Genomic DNA, 26246 nt, shown 5'->3' with positions numbered 1-26246 from the left:
TGGGACTGCAACAGTACTTTCCTCACTGTGGTTCAGCTACGTGGATTTTGGTTTTGCATGGATACAAGATTTGTCCAATTGAAGTTGTCGATCAACGGTTTTGTGATGGTTGGGATAGTTTTTATGGTGTGCATCAGTTAAAACCTGGTTTTAAGGTCATCTTTGCGTGTGAGCGTAAATGGATTTTCCACACTATTATTCTTGGCAAAAATGGTCGGGAAGTGTGCCTGCATTGGTTAGGTCAGAATATGCACCATAGGGAACTTAATCCTCCTTTAGGTCAGTGTAGCACCATGTTTATGGGTTGTATGTTGTGTGACTGAATAGCTATCTGCGTGCCAAATCTTTTGCTTGGCTTAGGCCTGCCACCAGCTTTTGTTAATGTGTTCATTATGTCATTGTCTTTTATTAGTGAATCTTTGCACGTCTTGCTTGCCGTCTTCTATTTCGCATGAGCAAACTGTGCTCAAATTTGGTCATTTGCACCTTCCGGTGGTTCAACTTCGCTCGGTAAATACTCTCATCTTTTGTTTGATTTATTGATTCACAGAGGAAAAAAAAGTTTGTGTAGCTTTTAAAATTTGTGGAAATTCTTGTCTGCTGTGTGCCCTTGCTCTTCTTGCACAGGAGTTTGACGTGCGCCTTGAGGAAGCCTTCCGCAAATTTGATCTTGACGAGATGGTTATCAGAATGGCGGATCGTGTGTGGAATGTGCCCATTAATGATATTCACCTCGATGCTGAAGTGTTTGACGATTCTTGGCTGCACTTGACCTGGATTTTCTTGATTACCTTCTGGTTATCATGTTGCCCACTCTTGAGTTCCGGATTGTCATCTTCCCGGTAGATGATGACATTGAAAAAATATATAGTTGGTTTTGATGTTCGTATGGTGTTGTTGGGTGGTGCAGAGTTGCGGTTGTGGTAGTGGGTTGGACAGGGTTTTTAGAACTTTGGTTCCATGCACGTAGGCCGTGCGTTTTGGTCCTGTATTCCTTGTATAGGTAGATTGGAAATTACTTCATAGGGGCTGCGTGCTTAGTATGTGCTTCTGTCCAGGCTTAGCTTTTGTTGTATGCCTATGCTTGTCTGTATTCACCACTTCGACATGTTATCAAGTTTGCATAGCTTTGGGCTATGTTCTATTTTTCACTGTGCATGGCACACCCTTCTGGTTTTGCAGATCAAAATTTAGTTTGTTGGGTGTCTTGACAATGGGTGTGCATGGTGCTTCAATTCATAATTTGGATTCTCCGCCAGTTGTGCCTTATTGTTGTCCTTTTCGGTTGGTGAATGAAAAACAAATTTCCTCTTCGTAATCCCTTCATTGTAATTTAGCGACATATACATGTGCTGCTTGTGTGAAAATAAGCTGCTTGCAGTTTCGTCCTACACGTGATGCTTTGCGTGCCCATAAATAGCTAATCTTCTGCTGTTATGTATATCTATCAAACACTAATAGTTTGTCTTCTCTGCTATTTTAGACATACGCCTACTGATCTTTTTCAAACTTTATATCTACTCCCTTTTCGTTTTTCCAGTGCATGCTAAGTCCATGCCCACAATACAAAATGCAACTTTAACCCATGTTATCTGTAAATGTCTAACAGCAATAACCCATGTCATCTGCAGATCTAACCCACGTATCTCCCTTTTCATTTTTCCTGCCCTTAAATAATAAGGCCTCTCAACAACCAAAATCCCAGTTCTTGTTCACTGTGAATGCCTTCCTTTATCCGTAATTCACAACGAAATCCTTCAACCAAGTATATATTTCCACATGTTCACTTTTGCAATAGTTAAACCATTTCTCCATTATACATGGCATGACTCATCAATACAATTCAATGGGCACAAAACTCGTGCCATGCACGAGGCCGGACCTAGTCTAACAATATACACAAGGGAATAGGAGTAATTATATTTAGAGGAATTTTTAGGCCGGCCTCGAAAATTAGGTTTGGACTTAATTTAGTCTTGCACAATTATTTGTATTTTTTATTCCAACAATGTCCCTTCACACGCATCAGCGCATGGAACTAGAGAGCATGTAGTATAGAAAAATTATCCAATGCTCCATGAGCATTGGTGCACCATTAAAACATTGTTTAAATTTCAAAAAGTCATATCTTTTGTTGTAGATATTCATTTTTTTTTTTAAATTATATTTTTGGAATCTACTCGACGATATCTATTAAATAAGATCCATATTGAATATGAAATTATGTAAGGTTAAAAAAAATACCATTTACTATGAGAATTATTTCTATGCGAACTGTCTCTCCATGAAAACCGTCTTTATGAAAACTGTTCCTATGAGAACTGTCTTTACGAGAACTATTTTGGACAAATACCATTGGATATGTGAATTGGCTATGAGAACTGTCAATTCTCATAGTCAATTCTATGAGAACCATGTGAAATGGCTATGTGAACCGAAAAATATACAGTTCAAATAACCTCCACACAACTAAAATACACAGTTCTCATAGAAAATGCATAATTATCATATAAAATACATAGTTCTCATAGACAATACTTAATTCTCATAGAAAATACACAATTCTCCTAGAAAAATATACAAAAATGTCCCAGCAAAAGCAAAATCTTAACGGAAAAGATGATCAACTGTTACGGGGGCTACTCTAGACATGAGTAAAAGGAGGAGAATAAACATTCATCGTGCCACTGTTTGGGAAAAGGATACATCACCAACTAACCAAATTTCTTGTTGAGATATTGTAGACTCTTGAACTTCATCTTCATCTCTTCTTGTAGAAAAAGCAGGTCTTTTGGGAGTGTTCATGGCCGCAGTTTCATTTTTCAGCATCGATGAGAGTTCCAACAAAGAGGGTCTATCGGCTGGATTTTCTTGGACACAGAGCAAAGCTATTTGCATGCATCTCATCAATTTGCATGATGAATATGTATCGTCGAGCGACGGATCCATGAACTCCATGCCTTTGCCACACTTCCACAAATCATATGCCTGAAGTATTTGAAGGTAGTCCATCTTTAGAGTTCATAGGAAGGATATCAGTTCGCAATATCCATGTCACAGTTTTCAGAATTACTTACATATTCTAGGAGGTTTAAGTCTTCATTAAGGCCATGTAAACAATTATTTCGCTTTCCGCTAATGATTTGTAAAAGAAGAACTCCGAAGCTATAAACATCTGATTTGGTGGAGTATATGCCACGTTTTACATATTCGGGAGGTACATACCCACTGCAATATTGTGTAAGTAAAAAAAAAAAAAAAAGAAGAGAAAACTAGATGAGTACTATTTGAGACTAGAACACATTAGGTAGTGTGTATTATAAGAAATATGCCACTTACTATGTTCCAACAATCCGGTCAGTGTTACCTTCAAATTCATCTTTTTGGAAAATTCTAGCCATGCCAAAGTCCGCAATCTTGGCCTTCATCTTGTTGTCTAACAAAATGTTGCTCGCTTTCAAATCCCTATGAATTATTGTCAATCTTGAGTACTCTTGGAGGTACAAGAGCCCCTGAGTAACCCCTTCAATGACTTGAACTCGTTTTTCCCAATCTAAAAGTGATCCCCTGATTGGATCTACGCGAAAGAGATTTGGATAGTTAAAAGTTAGGCGACACCTTATGTTAAAACCACACTCAATTTTTGTTCACGATTATTTTAGAAGCATTAAAGATTGCTAACCATAGAGATAATGATCCAGGATTTTGTTGGGCATGTATTCGTAGATCAACATCAGTTCTTCTTTTTCGGTGCAAAATCCAAGAACTCTTACAAGATTTATATGTTGTAGTTTAGCAGTTAGCATGACCTCATTCTTGAACTCTTCAAATCCTTGTGTAGAAGTCCTTGAGAGTCTCTTTACTGCTATTTCTTGTCCATTGCGTAATATACACCCTCCAGGCAAAACAGACACTGTGTATTTAGTTTTGTTTTCTCGATTTTATGCGAAGATGAATCATTTTACCTTGTAAACAGGTCCATATCCACCCTCTCCAAGCTTATTTTGAAATGAAAAATTGTTGGTAGCTTCTATAAGGTCAGTGAGACTAAATACTAGCAAATTAGGAGCATTTGCATTTCCAGGAGATGCCATAGTAGTTCTGAATAAAGATTGGAATTCTTTTTCGTCGTCCATCCATCCTGTAATCAATAAAAAAGAACACGTGGAAAATCGAAGAAAGATGTTAAGAGAGTGAAGGGAAACGATTTAGGAACAAAATTTTCACGACTGGGAGGAACTTACCTTTGTTGCGTGCTCTCTTACGCAGATAGCACGTCGCAGAAACTAGTACAAGGGTAACTGTGGCTGCGGTTGGAAGCAAGATTGCTAGCAACAGCTATCTCTTGTTTCTAGGATCTTTCTCATCTTCTTGTGCTATGAAATTGTACATTACAAAGGAATGTGATGAGACAATATAGCAGTAGACAAGAGAAACGGAACACTCCTATGCCTACCAATGTAAAAAAAGAAAAAGAAAAAAAGAATCATCATATATTGCCCAAATTAGTTTCAACAGTACTTAAAAGGCGTTAAGCGGAGAATCCTCGTGACGACAATTGTGTTCCCAAGTTCTATAAAAAAAAAAATTTCGTTTTGTTTTTTAATAATTCAGGGTGTCCAACAATGGTAGATGCATACCCAGAGATGAACACCGATCTCTAGGGGTGTAGTAATGAATAAAAAGTAGCATAATACTTGGTCAATTCAACGAAATTTCAAATATTCAGCTCTGTGTCACGTTAGACTATAGGTGTTTTGTTAGCATGGTGACCTACTTCTACTGTTTTATTTTGTTTGTTTTCTGCGTTTTCTTTATTGTAATGTAGGGTATTTCGGACCAGCTTGCACTTGGACTAATCCCTACGTACAACCCATCACATAGTCGTTTTATACACTTACGCGTGAGGTGAGGTGACCACAACAGCTGCTAGCAAGGGGAATGTTGGTGCTATGTGAGTGTGGCGCTGTAATTCTTGTTGGCTAGGGGTGGTGGCTAGCTCCTAGTGGGTGCTTCCTAGGCTTATTTACGGATTATAAGAAGGATTTTCTTAATCTAATTCTTGCCTCTATTACCCACAAACCCCAAACACCCCCCAAAAAAAAAAAAAACTAATAAAAATAATAAAAATAATAAAATAATAAAAATAAAAATAAATGGACTGGCTCTTGAGCGGATTCAACCGTCAGTGATAAACATTCATATGGCAAGTTCACAGAGATGGTTGATTCCATATCTGTATGTAAATTCTTCCTTTATTGCAGTATGACAAGATAAACCAAACAAAATTGAGCCTTGAACCCAATCAATTATGGTCGGCTTGGTTGCTTTAAAGTTTTACCTGCCTTAGAAAGCACCCAATTGTCATCATTGGCGACGTGCCATACTTTGTAACCCAGAAGCCCTTTCTCCCTCGCATAGAAAACCTTAGTTTTGATAGCCTCTACGTCATCATAACCGATCCAAACCGAACCATTAAAGCAGTAGTTCGTGACATAAGTCGAGTTATGCACTACTTTTTCTCCATCACATAGCATATATGACTTGATGAACTTGTAGAAAATCAACCCATCTGGCGTAACGGCGGGACCTGTTGCAGGCGATCCGATCTCATTGGTCGTTGGGTCCGCCAGTGTCCACGCGTACCCATGGTATGATAACCCCAAAACCATCTTTTCAGCAGGTAATCCTCTGCTAATCCATTCCTTAATTCCATAATCCGTACTTACATTGCTTGAGGGGTCATACAAAGCAGAATGAGCGCCTGTGAAGTTTTCCATGGTGGGTAAGTGATAGTAATAGGCTACGATGTGTACCCAATCGAAGTTCCTGCCACTACAAGAAAAATTGCATTGGGTGACGAATAAATATCGTCACAAATTGCTTGTTTTTCGTCACAAATAATATAGGTGACGAAAAAAAAATTGTCGACTAAAGGTTGTCGAGGATTCCTACCTGGTGACGAAATCTATTTTTCGTCACCTATAGTGTCTTTTGATGACGAAATATTTCGTCATCAAAAAGTAAATAATTGGTGACGAAATTTTTTTCCTCACTTATTGTGTTTTTTGACAACGAAATTTTTTGTCATAAATTATTCCTTTTGGCAATGAAAAAATTCGTCACTGATGAGTCTCATCGATGACGAAAATTTTCGTTGCAAAAGACATTTTCATATGGGAAAAAAATCCTTCTTTCTTACTCTTGCTGGGTTTCGAACCCAAGTCTCTTGAATTTTTCGCGCAAGCTCTAACCAACTGCACCACACACACTTTTCAGTAAATATTTGAAATATCTAATATATAACATATATGTTTAACATAAAAATATATATCAAATGTAATTTTGAACCTTCAAACATTAAAATTAGTAATTTTGATAAACATGAAAGTTGTAGGCAATTGAGTTATTGTTCAAACCCAATTTGAATTATCTCAATCGGAGTTTTTAGTAAAGAGTTATGTTCAAAATACATTTAGTGACAAAGCGCAATTCATAAATTTCGTTACGAAAGGTACCCATTTGATGACAAAATATATTTTTCGTCGCTGAAAGCGTTAAAATGGTGACGAAATTATTTTTCGTCACCAAAGTTAAGCATTTGGTGACAAAAAAAATATTTCGTTACTAAATTGGTCTCATTTAGCGACGAAATATTTTTTTTGTCACCAAATGATTATCTTTGGCGACAAAAAATAATTTCGTCACCTTTTTTTAAGCTTTTGGTGACGAAAAATGTATTTCGTCACCAAATGGGTACTTTTGGTGACGAAAATATTTTTTTCGTCGCTAAACAGGTATAATTGGTGACAAAATTATTTCGTCACGGAAGTTGTCAAAACGGTGACGAATTTATTTTTTCGTCGCCAAATATACTCATTTAGTGACAAAATTAAATTTCGTCGCCACTTTTTCGTCACCAATTTTCATTTTTCTTGTAGTGTGCGAATCGACTCCATCGGATAACTTGTGTTGTTTTTGGAAGGCAAATAATGACTGGCTAGCGTTAAAAGGAGCGGTGATCGGGTGGAATTCTTCGATTCCCTGTCTACCGCGGTTCTCCAATCGTCGAAGAGAATTTCCATATTTTCCATCTTGGTGGTGTTTGTGTCTGGTTTGACGCAACAAAGTTCCAGGCCATGAAACCCATAAAGCCTGGCTCTCTGTATTGATGATTCAATGAAACTACCTCTGTGAGAGAGTTGGGTACCCATTGAAAAGAAGGTTGAGAAGTTTGAATCTCCTGTCCAGATGGACAGAAGTGTCACAATTGACGGGTTTTTTTGCCGAACGATGTCGGTGAAGGTGAACATGTATGGTTCATCAGTGGGTGCGATTAAGAGCTCATAAGTTGAAGTGTTGATATACGCAAAAGCAAATGTCAAGTGAGTGAACAGAGTCGAGTCGATATCAGGGACCGGGAATTGGCTACCGGAATACCAGTAACCTGCTTTGATCCAGGTCTGCGCCTCTGAAGAACTTGTTAATGAAGGAAGAAAGAGGAGGAGGGAAACGATGGTGAACAACATTTTTTAGATGGCTAGAGCCTGAAGAGTTCCTGTTCTTGAACCTTGAACTATATGTACCTGCATCCTGAGGACTTAAAAGACATTTTCTTTTACATGCTACAGACACGCCTCTCGGCCACTCTCCAGACACTCTTCTCTCACAAGCAGTGGAACACGCAGATGTGGAGCCGGAAAAAAAGAAAAAGAAAAAAAGAGTATGTCTAAGGCCGCCAGAAAAAGAAAAAAAGAGTATGTCTAAGGCCGCCATCTCCACAAAGTCAAGTCCTATAAAGAGAGAGGGAGGGTAGTGAGTCGGCAGAGAACTCCACTTGTAAAGTTTTAGTCGACCTGTTTCTAGTGAGATTGCTCCTATCCTTACGTGGATGGACTCGATTTTGAGAAATCGCGTTATAAAACTGTATTTGTGTTTGTTTTGTGTGTCTGGTGCGTTTGGTTTTGTTCCTAGGTCGACACAAGAACGAGCATGAGTGCAAGTATAAACACAGTTACACAAATGTGAAAGTGTCTTTAAAAATAATATTACAAGCTATTAAATTTGCGAGAATGAGAATTGAGGTTGAAACTATTGATTGTGATGATATTTAAGAACAAAGCGAAAAAGCCTACCCAAGAAAATTTCAAAAGATTGAGGCTTGCTTGCGCGCTCTCTCTCTCATAGGTCACAACTTGGCAGGCAAGGTTTTTGATGTATAACCAATTCGGTCGCGACACTAAAGTCTCAATACGTGGCTGTTTTGATAAATTCCAGTCTTTGTAGTCAATAACGACTCATTACAAACTTCCATTTGCGGCTCCAAAGAATTACTCTTGACCGTGAAGAATTACTCTCGGGGCAATTTTTGGCTGTTCTTGGGGCATGTCTCAATAGCCAATTCTCGCAGTCAAGCATTTCGGTGATTTCATGCATTAGGGCGTGTTTACGATTGGGTCTGTAATCCCCATCCCTTGTTTTCCCGAATTTGTAAAGATGCCTCTTGGGAGGTAATTAGCTAATTTATAGAAAGTATTGGCCGATAAAAAAAGACTCTCTGGGCACAACTATGTATGGAATCGTTCGATGTTTGGACGAAATTGTGTTTTAAAATTGTGTTTCTGACAATACTAAACTTCATATGGTACACGAAATAAAAAGCACAGCGAACTAGTCATAAACTGCTAAATATCTTTGTCAACTTCCTCGCTTCTGAATCAACTCCAAAGGGTGCTGTCAAATTGCCGTGGCATCTCAAACGGTAAAAAAAAAAAAGACAGCCAAGCCCCTCAAACCTCTCATTTACAAGTAAAGTCAAAATTTGTCAAATAGTAGGTGGATTTGGAGAAATTTTTAAGTGCTGAGTAGGCACCAGGTAGTATCCGAGCAATGCATCTAAGCCGTCCATTCTGATTTTAAACGGCTCGGATTTGGAGAGAGAAAAATGAGAGAGAGTGGCCGGGTGAGAGGAGAGAGGGTTTCAATCTGGATCGTCCAACACAATTTTGGACGGCTTGAATGGTCTGCTCGGGCACCACGTGGGCGTACCCACCCGGCACCCAAAAATTTCTCATGGATTTGGCATCCCTTGCTTAATGTTTGATCGACAGCCAAGGTCAAATCCGTTTTTTTCTTAAGAGAAAGCGACCATTTCAGAACCAAACTTTCCACTCCAAAATTTGAAGTTAAGATCAGGAGGTAGAATTTGAAAATGTCAAATTGTCACGTGAATCTTCAAAAAAATTTGGCTTTTTAAAATTTAAACCTATATTGATATACGAATATGTAAAATAAATTAAACCGAGTGAACAAGCATCACCCCATCGTCATCCAGTCATCACCAAACTGTCAGGTGGTGGTATTCTAGGAGCATTGAGTAATCACTCCTTAGGAAGCAGCTAGATTTACCACTTAAGGATGAAAAGTCTCCTTTTTTGTCTTGGTGTACTTGTTTGCAACTTTGCATAATTGACTTGGTAAGGTTTTAGAGTTTATCCTGAAATTTATGTATGGACTTGGTCCACCATTGCCCTATATTTTTCAAAAAATAAAGTGGCTTAGAAACACAACTTTAATGGAAAACGGCTTTTATGCGGTCCAAAAGCGGACTATAGAGGACAATTCACATGATCCAAGTTGATCAAAAGTGTTTTTAATGAACCAGATAATATATTTACTGAATGTATCCTACGGATATGTTGTACCATTAATTGTTAAGATGAACTATCAAAATTGAACAGAAGAGACTTCTTTGCAACGTGTCCTTTTTTCATACGACAAAACAAAAACTGTGAGTTTTCTTCTGCACTCATCAATGTTTACAGGTTAAGCACCTCTCCATACCTACAACTATTGTTGTACCCATTCGATGCACAAGACAAAAAAATTACATTGATATTTTCTTTTCTGTTCCAGTGTATCAAACGGGTACACCTCTAGTTGATAGAAAATATAGTTTAAGAAAAAGAATTTGAATTTTTTTGTCTCGTGCATCGAACGGATACAATGCTAGTTGATAGAAAAATATGATTAAAGAAAAAAATATAGAATAAGAAATGAAGTATCATATTAGGAATTTAGGAGCCTCATGATGTTCAAATTAATATGCAATTATAAAATATATAAGGTAAATAAAGCAAATTGAAAAAGTATTGTTTTTTATTTTTGTATGATACTACTTCTAAAGTCTCTCCCTCTCTCACACACACACGGTTCTCTCTCTCTCTCTCTCTCTCTCTCTCTCTCTCTCTCTCTCTCTCTCTCTCTCTCTCTTAATTTTAAAAATTAAAAGAAAAGAAAAATCTAAGAAATTAGGACTGAGAGTTTGGAGGAATGAGAGACCAACACACATTCCTATAATACTACTAGCGCTTGTACGTGTTCGATGCACGAGACAAAAAATTCATATTGGTGCATTTTGGCCCACATATCAAGCAGACAGGCACAAAAGTATTTGATGAAAACGATAATTCAATTTTTTCACACTAACATTATGGGGACATTATTCACATTCTATGCATTGAAAGATATATGTGTGGTGGAGAATGAGTATGGGACATCATGTTGCTATGCTTCAGAGGCGTATAATTAATAATTTTGTGTCCATATTCACACCTCTCTCTCTCTCTCTCTCTCTCTCTCTCTCTCTCTCTAAACAAAAAAAAAGTGAAAAATCCAAAAAATTAGGAATGAGTGTTTGAAGGCATGTGGGGCTCAGATACATTTCTATAATATATTGATAGATAGATTCGAAGAAATTTAATAGCCATCCTATTTTGTAGACGTATGTAGGTGTCCATCCTACTAGATTTGAATATTTAAATCGACATCCTGAAATTTAAAGAATACCTAAAACACCATTAATCACGATAAATACAAAAATCATGACAAGAACAGGAATTATGGCAAAGTCATTCAGAATCATGACAAAATCATCCGGGATGTAAAACTAACATAAAAAATTAGTCTAAGGTCCTGCAATTCTATTACTATATAGGTGAAGAAATTCAGGACGTAAAACTAACATAAAAAGTTAGTTTAAGGTCCACTGAAGAATTTTAGGACATAAGTATTTGTGTAGAAGAGGACCCCTATTTAAGTCTACACCTCGAGACTCTTTTTTGGGCTTCATTCGCGTAACAATGATCCACCCCAGTTCATCTTGTAGATTATGCGAGCAAAACATTTATGCAAAAATGGAAAATTTATGTTCCAAATTTTACTTGTCAACTATTAAGTAAAAAAAGTTGCAAACTATCCATGCATTTATTCATATTCTCTCCAGAATCTACAAGATGAATAAGTCCAATCACTGTTGTGTGGCATAAACATGGTCATTGAAGTATTACTCGACATGAAAGGAGAACAAAAATATGACGTAGCGTCGCCAAAAATGAATGGAGTATCTACAACCTCTCTCTCTCTCTTTTTTCCCCCCGGAAACAGAGACCTTATTTGTTATTTTGCTTTAAGTTATTTTGTTTTAAGGCACAACAAGCCCTGATTTCACACAGATGGGCCTCATTTCTTGTAAAAAAGACGTGATTGGGATCATTCATTTTGCTAGGCTCGTTAGACTTTTAGATATGCAAAAATCACATTGATCGGATATAGGCACAAGCAGAGACATGAGCGAAACACATTTGTCTTCAAGACTTTGTCTCAAATTCATAATACCCACTAAATAGCGCCTAAATATGTGTAGCGAGTAGTATAAATGCGAGTCGTTCATGTTTTTGCCGATATATTAAATGTGTGATTTTTTGGTCAAGAGACCAACTCAATGGGCGCGAACGAAATAAACAACTCATACCATCTTTTTAAACTCTAGAATGAGGCCTATTTGTACGTCACATGGTCCAAAGATGAGAGAGCGTGAGTTTCGATTTATTCGAAAGTCAGCGAATATTATTGCATGTTCGTTGGCAAGTTCGGAATTGCAAGGTTCTGGTATTAGAACTTGAAAAGTTAGACCTCCTACTTGATTATTGTCTCCCCTTGGAGAGGTAACAGTCTTTTTTGATGTGCCCACGAAAGGGGGAAAAACAACAAACCCACAATCCTTCTTGATAGGAAAGGCACTTCTGCTGTTCTACATCCCTCCCAGAAATAAATGGCTCTGTGAGTTGTGCAGCTTGTGCTGAAGTAGACATTAGTACTTTAAAGAATTAATGCTTTGGTTCGAAAGTGAGGAGTTTATTGACGTTGACCACTTGAAGTCTTGATGCCCTTCTGCCGACATTATTTGATCTGATCCTTCCTCTCAATAAATAGATATGATATGCACCCCAATTTTTCTCGGACTGAGGGAGAAGGGACAGCAGCGTGCTGTCGCCGCCTAGGGGGTCCCGCTCCGGTCTTGCTTCGATGATCGAAAACATTCACTTCGTTGAACTCGTCGAATTGAACAAATATGCAAAAAATCAGTTTAATCGGATATCATTAAGTGTTTGATCGGAACACATATAACTTTGCCAACAATGGGTTCTAGTAGATTTGATCCAATGTTTCGGACCCATTCCTTTGAAGACAAAAAGGTTTCGACTAGGCACTTAAAGATATCCGATAGAACTGATTTTTTGCATGTTTATTCAACCCAACGAGCTCTACGAAGTGAACGTTTCCGATTATTGGAGCGAGACCGGAGCACGGCCCCCTTGGCCTGACAGCGGGCTGCTGTCCCTTAAAGGGACAGCAGCTCCCCCAACTCCAATTTTCTCTCTATAAGGCCACTAGGAAAAGTATTTTGAACAGTTTAAATCACTTATGTGGAATCCAAACATGGACTTCGTGCATGATGATGAACCCTTCGTCGGTAAACATAGAATTATGCGTGAAAAATCTGCCACTTCTCTTTTTTATTTAAATCATTACGATTGATCACAGTGCGCCAACAAAAATTGGTTAGCGCATAAATGTTAATTATTATCATTAAAAAATACAACCACATTATTCTTCAAAGTAGCTCATCAGCTTGCTAAATTAGGGTTTTACCTAAGCCCTTTTATTCGGCTAATCCTTGTATAGTTTTATATTTTCTGTTTCCCATGAGTTTCATGCTCCCCATGCTTGTTTGGCTGCAATGAAAACAAAAACCACATCATTAGAAAAGTTAAATTTTTAGTGCCAATTATCAAAGCAAACACTTTGTCCTAAGATTCAAAAGTAAACCCGTTCTAGAAACTGAAAAAAGTACTTATTTTTAAGTACCTTTTTTTGTGTGCTATTTTTAAGCTTAAAATTAATGAGCTTACTGAAATATAAAAATACTAGTGTTTGCCCGTGCCTACGGCACTACGCAACCCGGTTGGAATTGTCCGTGCCTATGGCACTTGCTAGTTAGTGGCTCAAACACTAAATCAATTCATTAATGTGTAATATGTGATTATTTTCTTAGTGGCACAAAAGAAAATTACCCGTGCGTACGACACTCTCCCAACTAAACTTTTAAGCTAGCTACAAAGAACTATCAATTTGCTTATGGAATCTCAGTAAATACCAAGTAAAAAAGTTAAAATAGCACTATAATAGATCTCCCACCACATACATTAAACCCATTTGCAAAAATGAAAGAACATATTAGAATCCAGAAATCAAAAACCTCAATGTAACTTCAATCACTAATAGTTATCAAACGCCATAAACTAACCATATAAGGAGTAAAAAAAATTAGTTCGGACCGCAAGAAAAAAAACAGGCTATCGAAAAAAGCTTCAGGCTTTAGTTGAAATACCTAAGTGTAAGCGATCACCGGATGCATAGTGCTTGCTTGTGCCTACGGACTACCCCCATGATAACAGAAAAATGAAGGAAGAAAAAGAAAAAGAAGGGCCTGAAAACATATGGACCTAGCTCGTAGACTACACTACTAAATTATTATTCAAAACGGAACGTCAAGAGGAGTCAAAATAACAAAACTCGATTATGTGTAACATTTAACAACACACCCACCCACCCACACCAAAAAAAATCACCCAAATTTCTTGAATATTCGGAACAGACACAAATTCCACCCGAAACAGCAGCTAGATTGAAATTTAAACACTATTTGCACCCTGAAAAGAAACAGACACCAAAAACTCTCAAAAAAAATCCCAAAAGAATGTTTCACACGGCTTTCAAAAAATAGTTTCTTTGTTAGACCAATTACCTTTGCTTTCATGGAACTTTCTTAACCCAACTTTTACGCAGCTTTCTTCAACCAGCTTCGCCGGAATAAATTAAAAATTCCAAATGAATGTTTCCTCTTTTTTTGATAATCGAAAAAATGTTTCTTGGCCTAGTTTCTGACGGGATTTGTAGATCTCGATAGGAATTCGAAAGATGACAGGAGAGAGAGAGCAGGAGGGGACCCAATCGACAGAAGCTGGTGCATGGGTAAAAAGAAGATATGACATTTTTGTGAAATATTTGAAAATTTGTGGACACTTTCTTAAAAGAGTTGAAAAAAACACGTCAACCCTTGGATCAAGCAAATCTGAGCCGTTGCAACAACTTATCCCCACACCCTTCTGTTTTATAATAGAGATGCAATATGAATTTTGTTTGAAAGATCTCATTAAAACAAATTAAAAATTATTTTCATAAGCACATTATTTTTAAGTTTAAAAATTGAAATAAATATTTATTTTTTAAGAAGGTTTAGTGGAATTCATCAAGGGGAATTTTTAGGCTGGTCGTAAAAATTAGGTTCGGACTTAATTTAGTCCTGCACAATTATTTATATTTTTTATTCCAACCATGTCCCTTCACGTGCAGCAGCGCACTGAACTAGAGAGCATTTAGTATAGAAAAATTATCCAGTGCTCCATGAGTATTGATGCACCATTAAAACATTGTTTAAATTTCAAAAAGTAATATCTTTTGTTGTAGCTATTCATTTTTAAAAAAAATTATATTTTTGGAACTTATTCGACGATATCTACCAAACAAGATCCATATTGAACATGAAATTATGTAAGATTAAAAAAAATATCATTTTCTATGAGAACTCTCTATGAGAATTGTTTCTATGATATTTGTCTCCATGAAAACTATCTATGAGAATTATTTCTACGAGAACTGTTCCTATGAAAACTGTCTTTATGAAAACTGTTTCGGACAAAAATATCCTTGGCTATGTGAACTGGCTATGAGAACTGTCAATTCTCATAGTCAGTTCTATGAGAATTATATGAAATAATTATGTGAACTAAAAAATACACAGTTCAAATAGTCTTATCACATACTTAAATAGACAATTCTTATAGAAAATACACAGTTGTTATAGAAAATACTCAGTTTTCATGTATAATACTCAATTCTCATAGGAAATACACAGTTCTCATAGATAGTTGTCATGAACAATATACAGTTCTCATAAAAAATATACAATTCTCTTAGAAAAATACACAGTTCTTATAGAAAAATACACAGTTCTCATAAAAAAATACAATGTTTCCATAGAAAATACACAGTTCTCATAGACAGTTCTCATGTATAATACACAATTCTCATATAAAATACATAGTTCTCATAGACAGTTTTTACCCTTAGCTATGTGAACTGGTTATGAGAACTGTCAATTCTCATAGTTAGTTCTATGAGAACTATGTGAAAATGGCTATATGAACTGAAAATATACAGTTCAAATAGTCTCACCATACACTTAATACACAGTTCTCATAGAAAATATGTAGTTGTCATAGAAAATACACAGTTCTCATGGACAATACTCAATTCTCATAGAAAATACATAGTTCTCATAGATAATTGTTATGGACAATACACAGTTCTCATAAAAAATATACAATTTTCATAGAAAAATACACAGTTCTCATAGAAAAATACAATGTTCCAATAGAATGTTCCAATAGAAAATACATGGTTCTCATAGACAGTTCTCATATATAATACACAGTTCTCATAGAAAAATACAATGCTCTCATATAAAATACACAGTTCTCATAAACAGTTCTTATATAAAGTACACAGTTCTCATAAATAGCTCTCACAGAAAATACACTGTTCTCAAAAAAAATACACAATTCTCATAGAAAAATATACGGTTCTCACAACTCTCAAATATAACAGATTCATTGACTTGTAGTCAAACACCACCTTCGAATTCAAAAATCAACAAATTAACTTAGAAAACTTAAAGATACCAGAAGAAAACAACATCATCTGAATTATCCCACGTGCCTTGCATACAATCACTTAATCACAGCACCTCAATCGGCAATCAATACGACTTCCAAAACTTCTGCTACATCACCAACAACTCCAAGGATCCCTCCGACGATTTCGACGATGATCTTGAGTAGACAATCAAGACCTACCAACTCAACTTCAACCTAGAAACCACCGGAACCCTCGATGATCCGACGCTTAAGTAGTTGGAGTGGCCTCGATGCGGTGTTGTGCACTTAATCAACGGCTCAACCTCCATGAACGCCGGAAAAGGAAGACCTTCGCCGCCACCGTAGAAGCACTGATCTAACCTACGTGTTTTTTTCGACTGGAATCTTAGATTTCCCCAACTCGGCTGACGGCGGTGGTCCATTAGGGGAGAGAGAGAGAAAGAGACAGAGAGAGAGAGAATTTCTTAAGATGGGTTTCGGTCGGCCGTCTTAAGAGACAGAGAGGAAGAATGGCGAGATGGAATTGACGATGTGAAATAAAAAGGGCAAACAAGTCAGGCGATAACATATCCGAGTCCATACAGGTTTGAAAATAATATTTAGGGTTGGGATCAAACCGAGCCTAAAAATCAGGACCGGCCTCTAATTTTCTAATTCATCAATTCGCTTCCGGGCATAAGAAGGCTCTTCTTTCAGGAAATGTCACCCTCGGTTTTCGTATAGCCAACGTTATTGCTCAAACACCCATGGTGAAGTGGATCAGAAGGTGGGCTACTTGGGATTGCAACATTCGGGGGAGCGTCAATAGCACGCTGCGAATTCACAACTTTTTGACATCCATGTTGGAGACTTGGAGCGACTCACTAGCCATTATGCTACCACCCCAGGTCGTCCGCCTTTGAATTTCCAATATTACCCTTTTGAGGGTGAATTAAGCTAAATTCAAAATATTAAAATCACAAAAGAATTACTCCCATGAGACACCAAAATTGATACACATTTGCAGCTCATTAAAGTACATATTTGGTGAAGAGAATAAAGAAAACTAGGTTAGAGTTGCTTGTTAACAAAGCGTGGGAGATCAATAAGACGATAAGCAGTTTTGCTAAAATAATACGAGTTTTTTTTTTTTTTTTGTGTGGCAAATTTTGATGGTTAATTTAACACAACTTTATGACAATCACAACTTTATGGCAAATTTTGATGGTTAATTTAATACCAAGTCATTCTCAAGTGTTCCAAAAAAAAAAAAAAAACATTGAATTAATGTGATAAAACAAATTAATTTTGTAAGAAAGAGGAAAGAAATTTTAAGTCAAACCTTTCACAAAAGTCATGTGGTTAGTAATTGACACCTTAGGGTGAAGACATGTCTTTTAGTTCAAACCTAAAAGGTGCATCTTTTAGCTACGCAATACTTCTTTTTTACGTACAATAATTAATTAATGGGACGAATTATTCCTAACAATTGTTCTAAGAAAAACAGATTACTGGGATTGATTTCTCAAAATTGCAACATTACTTACGTTGCCAATGTTATGGAAGAATCAATGAAAATTTTCCGAGAAGCCGATTGGCTAGCCATAAAAGCAAAGGCGGTCTTGTCGGTGGAGCCACCGCCGATGGACAGAAGGGTCTTGATAGAAGGGTTTTTTAGCTGGGCAGTTTTGGTGAACTGAGAAAATGGGGCATTGTTTGAGGAGGAAATAGTAACTTGCTTTGTATTGGAATCAAGATCAGCAAAAGCACAAAATATATGAGTGAACAAAGTGGAATCTATATCTGATGCTGCTAGACCATTGTTAGGGAACCAATAAACAGAGTTCACAAAAGCTTGTCCTGTTGAGAAGTGGAAGTGAAGAGATAAGAGAGGGAAAAAGAAGAGAGAGAAAAGGGAATACTTGGAAGCCATTGGACACAAGGGGATGAGTTTTGTCAATGAATTGTACTAGTATATAGGTTAGGATGAGAAAGAAATGCACATATATAGTGATCTCTGAAGGAGTTATCCATTGCTCTTTTGACCAGATAAAGGATATGCAAATAATCTACTTTACATATCTGTCAAAGAGTATTGCTCTCAGCACCATATAGTCATATTTGCAGTCGGTCTCACCACACGTTTGTCGAGACCGAAGTTATAATCCCACCATATCCATTACATGCTTCTCAACCACTCCCCAGACACTATTTTCTCACAAGCACTGAATGTCAAAGACCGCCATCTCCACAAAGTGAATTTACTTGCACGATATAGAAGTCGAAGTCCTATAAAATATCTCTGTCTATTTAATTAGCTAGAATAGTCTTTCAAAAATAGTAAGTACTTGTTTGCAATTTTCAAATTTAAAAATAATGTATTTACGAAAATAATTTTTTGATTTTTTTGCATCGTTCAAAAGATCTCATCGACATCTACTAAACAAGATTTATATTGCTCAAAAAATTAAGTCCAATATTTTTAAACTTAAAAATTACAAATAAATAAGAGTACTTATTTTTTTTTTAATAAACCTACAGAACATGCACGATGGGGATGGAGCGAGTGTTGACTGATGGATGGAGATACGCCTCGACTCCTCTATACTTCAACATTTCCTCTCCCACCCACTTGTGTAGATATTTATCTACTACCATTGTATTTCAACTAGGAAAGTAAAATAATTGGGTCATTCGTAAACTGTTCGAAGCTAGGCCTAGTAAGAATTCGTTCGAGTTCGATTGTCTGTTAAATGAATCATATCTGAACCTCAATATTAGGCTTGTTTGATATATAAACCAAGCCTGAACCTTATAGTATTCTGCTCGGTTAGACTCGCGAATCTGTAGTTAAATATAATTAATAATTATTGAGGAGTCTATATGCAAATATAAAAAATTTCTAGGTTATATATATTTTGATACTTATTTTTCTCCTAAATTCTAAATGACCAATGAGAGAGTTTGGATGTGGTTGAGTTTAATCAGTCGAGCCGAACCAAATCCAAGCCTTGACGAACTCAATTCGAGCGTAGATTTGGCTTGGCTCGGCTTGGTTCGTTTGAGTTTAACTAGCCGAACACAAGCTTTGAAAAATGTTAATGAACCAAATTCTAGCCAAGTTGTTCAAGTTCGAATCGAACCCAAGCTGAACTCGAACCACTTAATGAACCCGAGCCGAACTTAACAGGATTCTGCTTGATTCGGCTCGTTTACAGCCCTAGTTTCAATCACCAGGAGTAAAGGCTTGGTCTGGCATGGAGGATGAACAAGAGTTCCATTTTAGCCCATAAGTGCAAACCTCTGGCGTGTATTCTGTACGGTTAAGCAATGTAAACAGAGAGAAAGAGGGGGTAGTGAGTCGGGAGAGAACTCCACTCGTTAAGCTTCAGTCTGTCTCTAGTGAGATTGCTCCGATTCCTCCGCAGATGTACGATCTTGGTTAACCACGTAAAACTCATTGTTTGTGTGTATGGTTTTGATCCTTGGGACGCAACAACGAGCAGTAAGATATGACAGCAATAGCAAAATCCTAACGAAAAAATGAACTGTTGCGGGGCTTGCTCTAGTCATGAAAAAAAGGAGAATCAACCTTCATCGGGCTATCGTTTGGATAATGAATACATCACAAACAGACCAAATTTCTGGTTGAGATGTAGACTCATGAACTTCATCTTCATCTCTTCTTGTGGAAAAAGCAAATCTTTTGGGGATGTTCATGGCGGCAGCTTCATTTTTCAGCATCGACGAGAATTCCAACATGGAGGGTCTATTAGTTGGATTTTCTTGGACACATAGCAAAGCTATTTGCACGCATCTCACTAATTTACAGGATGAATTTGTATTGTCCAGCGATGGATATCCATGAACTCCATGCCTTTCCCACACTTCCACAAATCATAAGCCAGAAGCATTTGAAGGTAGTCCATCTTTAGAGTTCACAGGAAGGAAATCAATTCGCAATATCCATGACACAATTTTCAGAATTACTTACATATTCTAGGAGATTTAAGTTTTCATGAAGCCCATGTAGACAATTACTCCGCTTTCCACTATTGATTTGTAAAAGAAGAACTCCGAAGCTATAAACATCTGATTTGGTGGAGTATATGCCCTGTTTTACATATTCGGGAGGTACATAATCACTGCAATATTGCATAAGTGAACAAAAAGATATAACTAGATGAGTACTATTTGAGACTAGAACACATTAGGTAGTGTGTATTATAACAAATATGCCACTTACAATGTTCCAACAATCCGGTCAGTGTTACCTTCGAATTCTACTTTCTGAAAAATTCTAGCCATGCCAAAGTCCGCGATCTTGGGCTTCATCTCGTTGTCTAACAAAATATTGGTTGCTTTCAAATCCCTATGAATTATTGTCAATCTTGAGTACTCTTGGAGGTTCAAGAGCCCCTGAGTAACCCCTTCAATGATTTGAACTCGTTTTTTCCAATCTAAAAGTGATCACCGGCCTCATTGGATCTATGTGAAAGAGATTTGGATAGTTAAAACTTAGTTGACACCTCATGTTAAAACCACACTCAATTATGGTTCACAATTATTTTAGAGGCATTAAAGATTGCTAACCATAGACAAAATGATCCAGGCTTTTGTTCATGTATTAGTAGATCAACATTTGTACTTCTTTTTCGGTGCAAAATTCAAGAACTCTTACAAGATTTACATGTTGTAGTTTAGCAGTAAGCATGACCTCATTCTTGAACTCTTCAAATCTTTGTGTAGAAGTGCTTGAGAGTCTCATTACTGCTATTTCTTGTCCATTACATAATATACCTGAAGGCAAAACAACCACTTATTTAATTTTGTTTCCTCGATTTATTCGAAGACAAATAATTTTACCTTGTAAACAGGTCTGTATCCACCCTCTCCGATCTTATTTTCAAATGAAAAATTATTGGTAGCTTCTTCAAGATCGGTGAAACTAAATACTAGCAAATTAGGAGCATTTGCATGTCCAGGAGATGCCGTAGTAGTTCTAAATAAAGATTGCGATTCTTTTTTGACGTCCATCCATCCTATAACCAATAAAATGAGCATGAGGAAAATCGAAGAAAGACTTTAAAAGGGTGAGGGGAAATGATTTAGGAACAAAATTTTCACAACTGGAAGGAACTTACCTTTGTTTCTGCGTGCTCTCTTACACAGATACCACGTCACAGAGACTAGTAGGTAACTGTGGCTGCGGTTGGAAGCAAGATTACTAGCAACAGGTGTCTCTTGTTTCTAGGATCATTCTCATCTTCTTGTACTATGAAATTGTACATTATTTCTAGGATCATTCTCATCTTCTTGTACTATGAAATTGTACATTAGAGAGAAATGTGAGGAGACATATAGCAGTAGACGAGAAATAGAACACTCCTATCCCTTCCAATGTGAAAATAAAATATAAAAAATCATATTATTGCCCAAATTTGTTTCAACAATACTTAATAGGCGTTAGGGAATAGTTCTAGTTATTTTTTGTTTCGTTCTGCGTTTTGATAACTCAGGGTGTCCGGCAGTGGCAGATGAACACCTATCTCTAGGGTGTAGTTATGAATAAGAAGTAGAATAATAGTACTTCATCAATTCAGTGTCAAATTGCAAACAAAATTCAGCTCTGCGACACGTTAGACTATAAGTGTTTAATTTGTTAGCAGTACGTGACCTGCTTTTACTGTTTTGTTTGGTTTTGCTTTTTGCCATTTCTTTATTGTAACGCAGGGTGTCTCGGGCTAGTTTGCGCACAACTCGGACTAATTCCTACGTACAACCCCTCCCACAATTATATCACACACTTACGCATGAGGTGAGGTGATCCCAATAACTGCTAGCAAAGGGGAATGGAGATGTTGTGTGAGTTTGGCATTGTAATTCTTGTTGGCTAGGGGTGGTGGCTAGCTCCCCGGAACCGTCACCAATAAACATTCATATGGCAAGTTAATCACAGAGATGGTAGATGGCATATCTGTTAGTAAATTCTTCCTTCATTGCAGTATGATAAACCAAACAAAACAAAAATCGAGCCTTAAGCCCCAATCAATGGACTTGAAACCTGTACATTTCCCCGGACCATTCAAAGTTGAAACGGACGCGCTCATTTCACCTTTATAAAAACTTATTCACGAAGCTCTGTGAATAAGTTTTTTCTCAATATCGATGTCTATTCAATTCTCTAGACTATCACTCATTTAAACACATTTAGACTTTTTTATAATTTCTTGGGCTGAGAAAGATGGATGGAGATCATATGGCTGCACTCCTCTTGAATTCAGCGTTTCCTCCCCCACCTACCTGTGCAGATATTCATGTACTAGCAATTGTGTTTCAACCACCAGGCAGGAGTAATTAAGGCTTGGGCAGAAATTCCTAAATGCAATATTATGTATTTCGGAGAATGTGGTGGTGGTTTGATTCTTATTTTGTCTCGTTCGTGGTGGCCTAGCAGATTCAGAATCCTTGAGCTGAAAAGGGATCATAGCGGTTGGGTTGTCAAGTGTCGGGACAATCTTCGGCCCTTAATATCTGAATTCCCCGACATGGAATGGAGAGACTAGAATAACCTTAGTGGATAAACTCTTCTACTAGCGTGAACAAGAGTTCCGTTTTAGCCTCTAAAAGCGGTGTATTCTAGAAACTAGCTGTAGGGTAAAGCAATGTAAATAGGGAGAGTGATGTTGGGAGGCGTGTTAAAAAAGAAGAACGCGTAACAATGACAATCATAAAATAAGTTTGAATTAGAGATACTTTTTCTTTGGACAAGCGATAACTTCTTACAGACAAGTAATAACTTCTCAAATTTTCATTAATCAAATAATAAACAATTTCTTAGCCCTAAGGCTTACATCCTTATTTGTAATGATAATCTAGAAATACTAAAAAGGAAATAAAATAAAATAAAGCTAAAAATCTAAGGCCCCGTTCCAACTAACCTTCTTTTTTGAAAACTTCTTTTTCTTCAATTTTCAAACTCAAATATAATGAAAATGAAAAATAATTTTTTGATTTTTCTTGCACCGTATAAAAGATCTCAATAAAATCTATCAAACAAGATCCATATTGGTAGGAAAATTATTTGCATAAACATATAATTTTTGGGCTTGAAATTACCTTCCTTTTTCCAAAACCTTCTTTTTTTAAAGTTGGAACACCCCCTAAGTCTTGGAGAATAAAAAAAGAAAAAGAAAGAAAATAGAATCAGAAAACCTAATATTCTAGGCAATTTATGCTAAATGGAATGAATTCTGCGAAAATTACAAAAATACCAAATAAGAAATTCATATATTTCTAGAATAACTAAAATATCGGCATGCATGAGGGTAGTGAGTTAGGAGAGAACTCCACTTGTTAATTTTTGGTCTGTTTCCAGTGAGATTGCTCCAATTTCTTCGTGGATGTATCCGATTTTGGAGAACCATGTAAAACTTTGTATTTTTGTGTATTTGGTTTTGATCCTTGGGGCACACCCCCTAAGTCTCATTACTCGCTCGTGTTGACAACTTCCAGTCTTCATAGTCAATAACGACTCCTTCAAAACTTCCATTTGCTCTCATTTGAAGTCAAAGTCCTCTAAAAGCTACCCAAATTCCGATTTGAGATTTTCAGCATTTCATTTTTTTTAGCTTTTCAGCATTTGTAAAATCTAAAAGTATTTTATCCAGAATTTTTGATAAACGTTCAAAGTTGATTCTAATATTTAATCTCAAAATCTGCAAAAATAATTTCTCGCATACATGCCCTAGTCGTGGTAGTTCACTACAAGAAAAATGAAAATTAGTGACGAAAAAGTGACGACGAAATTTAATTTTGTCACTAAATGAGTATATTTGGCGACGAAAAAATAAATTCGTCACTATTTTGATAACTTTCGTGACAAAATAATTTCGTCACCAATTATGCCTGTTTAGCGACGAAAAAAATATTTTCGTCACTAAAGGTACCCATTTGGCGATAAAATACATTTTTCGTCGCCGAAAGCTTAAAAAATGTGACAAAATTATTTTTTGTCGCCAAAGATAATCATTTGGTGACAAAAAATATATTTCGTCGCCAAATGTGAGCAATTTAGTAACGAAATATTTTTTTCGTCACCAAATGCTTAACGTTGGTGACGAAAAATAATTTCGTCACCATTTTAACGCTTTCAGCGACAAAAAATATATTTCGTTGTCAAATGGGTACCTTTCGTGACGAAATTTATGAATTGCGCTTTGTCGCTAAATGTATTTCGGACATAACTCTTTACTAAAATCTCCGATTGAGATAATTCAAATTGGGTTTGAACAATAACTCAATTGCCTACAACTTTCATGTTTATCAAAATTGCTAATTTTAATGTTTAAAGGTCCAAAATTACATTCGAAATATATTTTCATGTTAAACATATGTGTTATATATTAGATATTTCAAATATTTACTGAAAAGTGTGTTTAGTGCAGTTGGTTGAAGCTTGCGCGAAAAACTCAAGGGACTCGGGTTCGAAACCCAGCAGGAGCAAGAAAGATGGATTTCTTTTCCCATATGAAAACATCTTTCACAACGAAAAATTTCGTTACCGATTTCTTATATTAGTGACAAAAAATTTCGTCACCAATGTGACCCATCGGTGACGAATTTTTTCGTCGTCAAAAAGCATAATAAGTGAGGAAAAAAATTTCGTCATCAATTATTCACTTTTTGGTGACGAAATATTTCGTCATCAAAAGGCACTATAGGTGACGAAAAATAGATTTCGTCACCAGGTAGGAATCCTCGACAACCTTTAGTCGACAAATTTTTTTTCGTCACCTATATTATTTGTGATGAAAAACATGCAATTTGTGACGATTTTCATTCGTCACCCAATTGAATTTTTCTTGTAGTGGTTGTGGTTTGGAAAATTTAGGTAGAATACCAAGAATTTTTGTTAGTCTTTTACTCATTTGACCCGCTAATTTTTCATAAATTGCCCCCAAGAACCTAATTAAATGTTACCTCCCCGTCCTATGCCGAATGACAGCTAGTTTCATCATTTTAGCCGAATGACAGCTAGTTTCATCATTTTAGACCTCTCAAAAAGTTAACTATGATTTTGTTAACTTAAATGGAAACCTTTTGTATATGATATTGATCTTATTTGATAGAACGCAATTACTTCTCTCAAACGAACTTTTCAAAATTATAAAATACTGTAAATTAGTAAATATTATAAATTTTCGAGAGATATGAATGCCGAAATCATCGAGAAAGCAACTAGAGCGGTAACCTGATCCGGACACTAAAAGCAAAGCAAAGAAGTTAATCGTTCATACCCGTACAAACATAGGTATTATGGGTCCTGTAACGACCCTGAATTTCGGTAAATAAAAATTTCGTTAAATATTTAAATTTTATTTTAATTACTTGAATTACTTTTAAAAAATTCCTTTTAATTTCTAATAATTTGTCATAATTAGATTTGAGACTTATAAAAATTGAATCTTTTAACCCCGGACAATATGGTCATTTTCTAAAGACAAGTATGCTTGTAAAAACACTTGTGTATTTTCCTAAGTGAGTAAATAAAATCCTTAAATCATATTTCTTGACTAGAAACCCTACTTAGCGAGCCTAGTTAGCTTCTAACCAATTAATTGAGTAACCTAACTACCAATTCATCTAGTTACTTCCTTCTAATCCTAGATGAGCTTTTACCCATTGAACAATAAATGTTAGAAAAAATTTTATCCATCGGACAATAGAGTGAATCTAGATTTCTACCAAGAATACTTTACTAGATTTGTTAAAGGTACATATATATAGTTATATATTGTTATATACACACATGCCTACAGTACATGCATATATAATTCAAGTATAGATTACTTTACCTCTTTAACCTTTGGTCCATAACCGCTAGGAAAAATATTATCTATTGGATAATAAAGTCAATCTTCCAACAAGTACTAGGATTTACTAAATAATTCATTTCCTAGATTTTCCATGTGATGATATATATATATATGTATATATATATATATGTATATATGTACCTTATAATATATTACCCTAAGATACACTAAGTACATAATCTAGTTTTTTAATAAAGGATTTTGGTCTTATAATTTTTTTTATTGGATACTTAGAAATCTTACTAGATTTCATAGTACTATTATATAT

At 36.2% G+C, this 26246-nt stretch overlaps 1 protein-coding gene and 1 pseudogene across 1 annotated transcript in view; both read right to left on the bottom strand.

Moving 5' to 3' along the window:
- Positions 1-2585: 2585 nt before the first annotated feature.
- LOC131298801 (cysteine-rich receptor-like protein kinase 10) lies at positions 2586-7647 on the bottom strand (annotated as a pseudogene).
- Positions 7648-12768: 5121 nt separating this feature from the next.
- The window catches only part of LOC131298645 (class V chitinase-like), a 56790-nt gene continuing 43312 nt past the window's right edge, over positions 12769-26246 (bottom strand). Inside the window, exon 4 of the mRNA XM_058324126.1 lies at positions 12769-13076. Coding sequence (XP_058180109.1) covers positions 13054-13076 — 23 coding nt within the window. The 3' untranslated portion in view covers positions 12769-13053. The remainder of the gene's footprint in view (positions 13077-26246) is intronic.

Source organism: Rhododendron vialii, chromosome 1a (genome assembly GCF_030253575.1).
Source record: "Rhododendron vialii isolate Sample 1 chromosome 1a, ASM3025357v1".
Taxonomy (NCBI): Eukaryota; Viridiplantae; Streptophyta; class Magnoliopsida; order Ericales; family Ericaceae; genus Rhododendron; species Rhododendron vialii.
The sequence above is the reverse complement of the archived record's forward strand: the minus strand, read 5'-3'. Positions and strand labels throughout refer to the sequence as shown.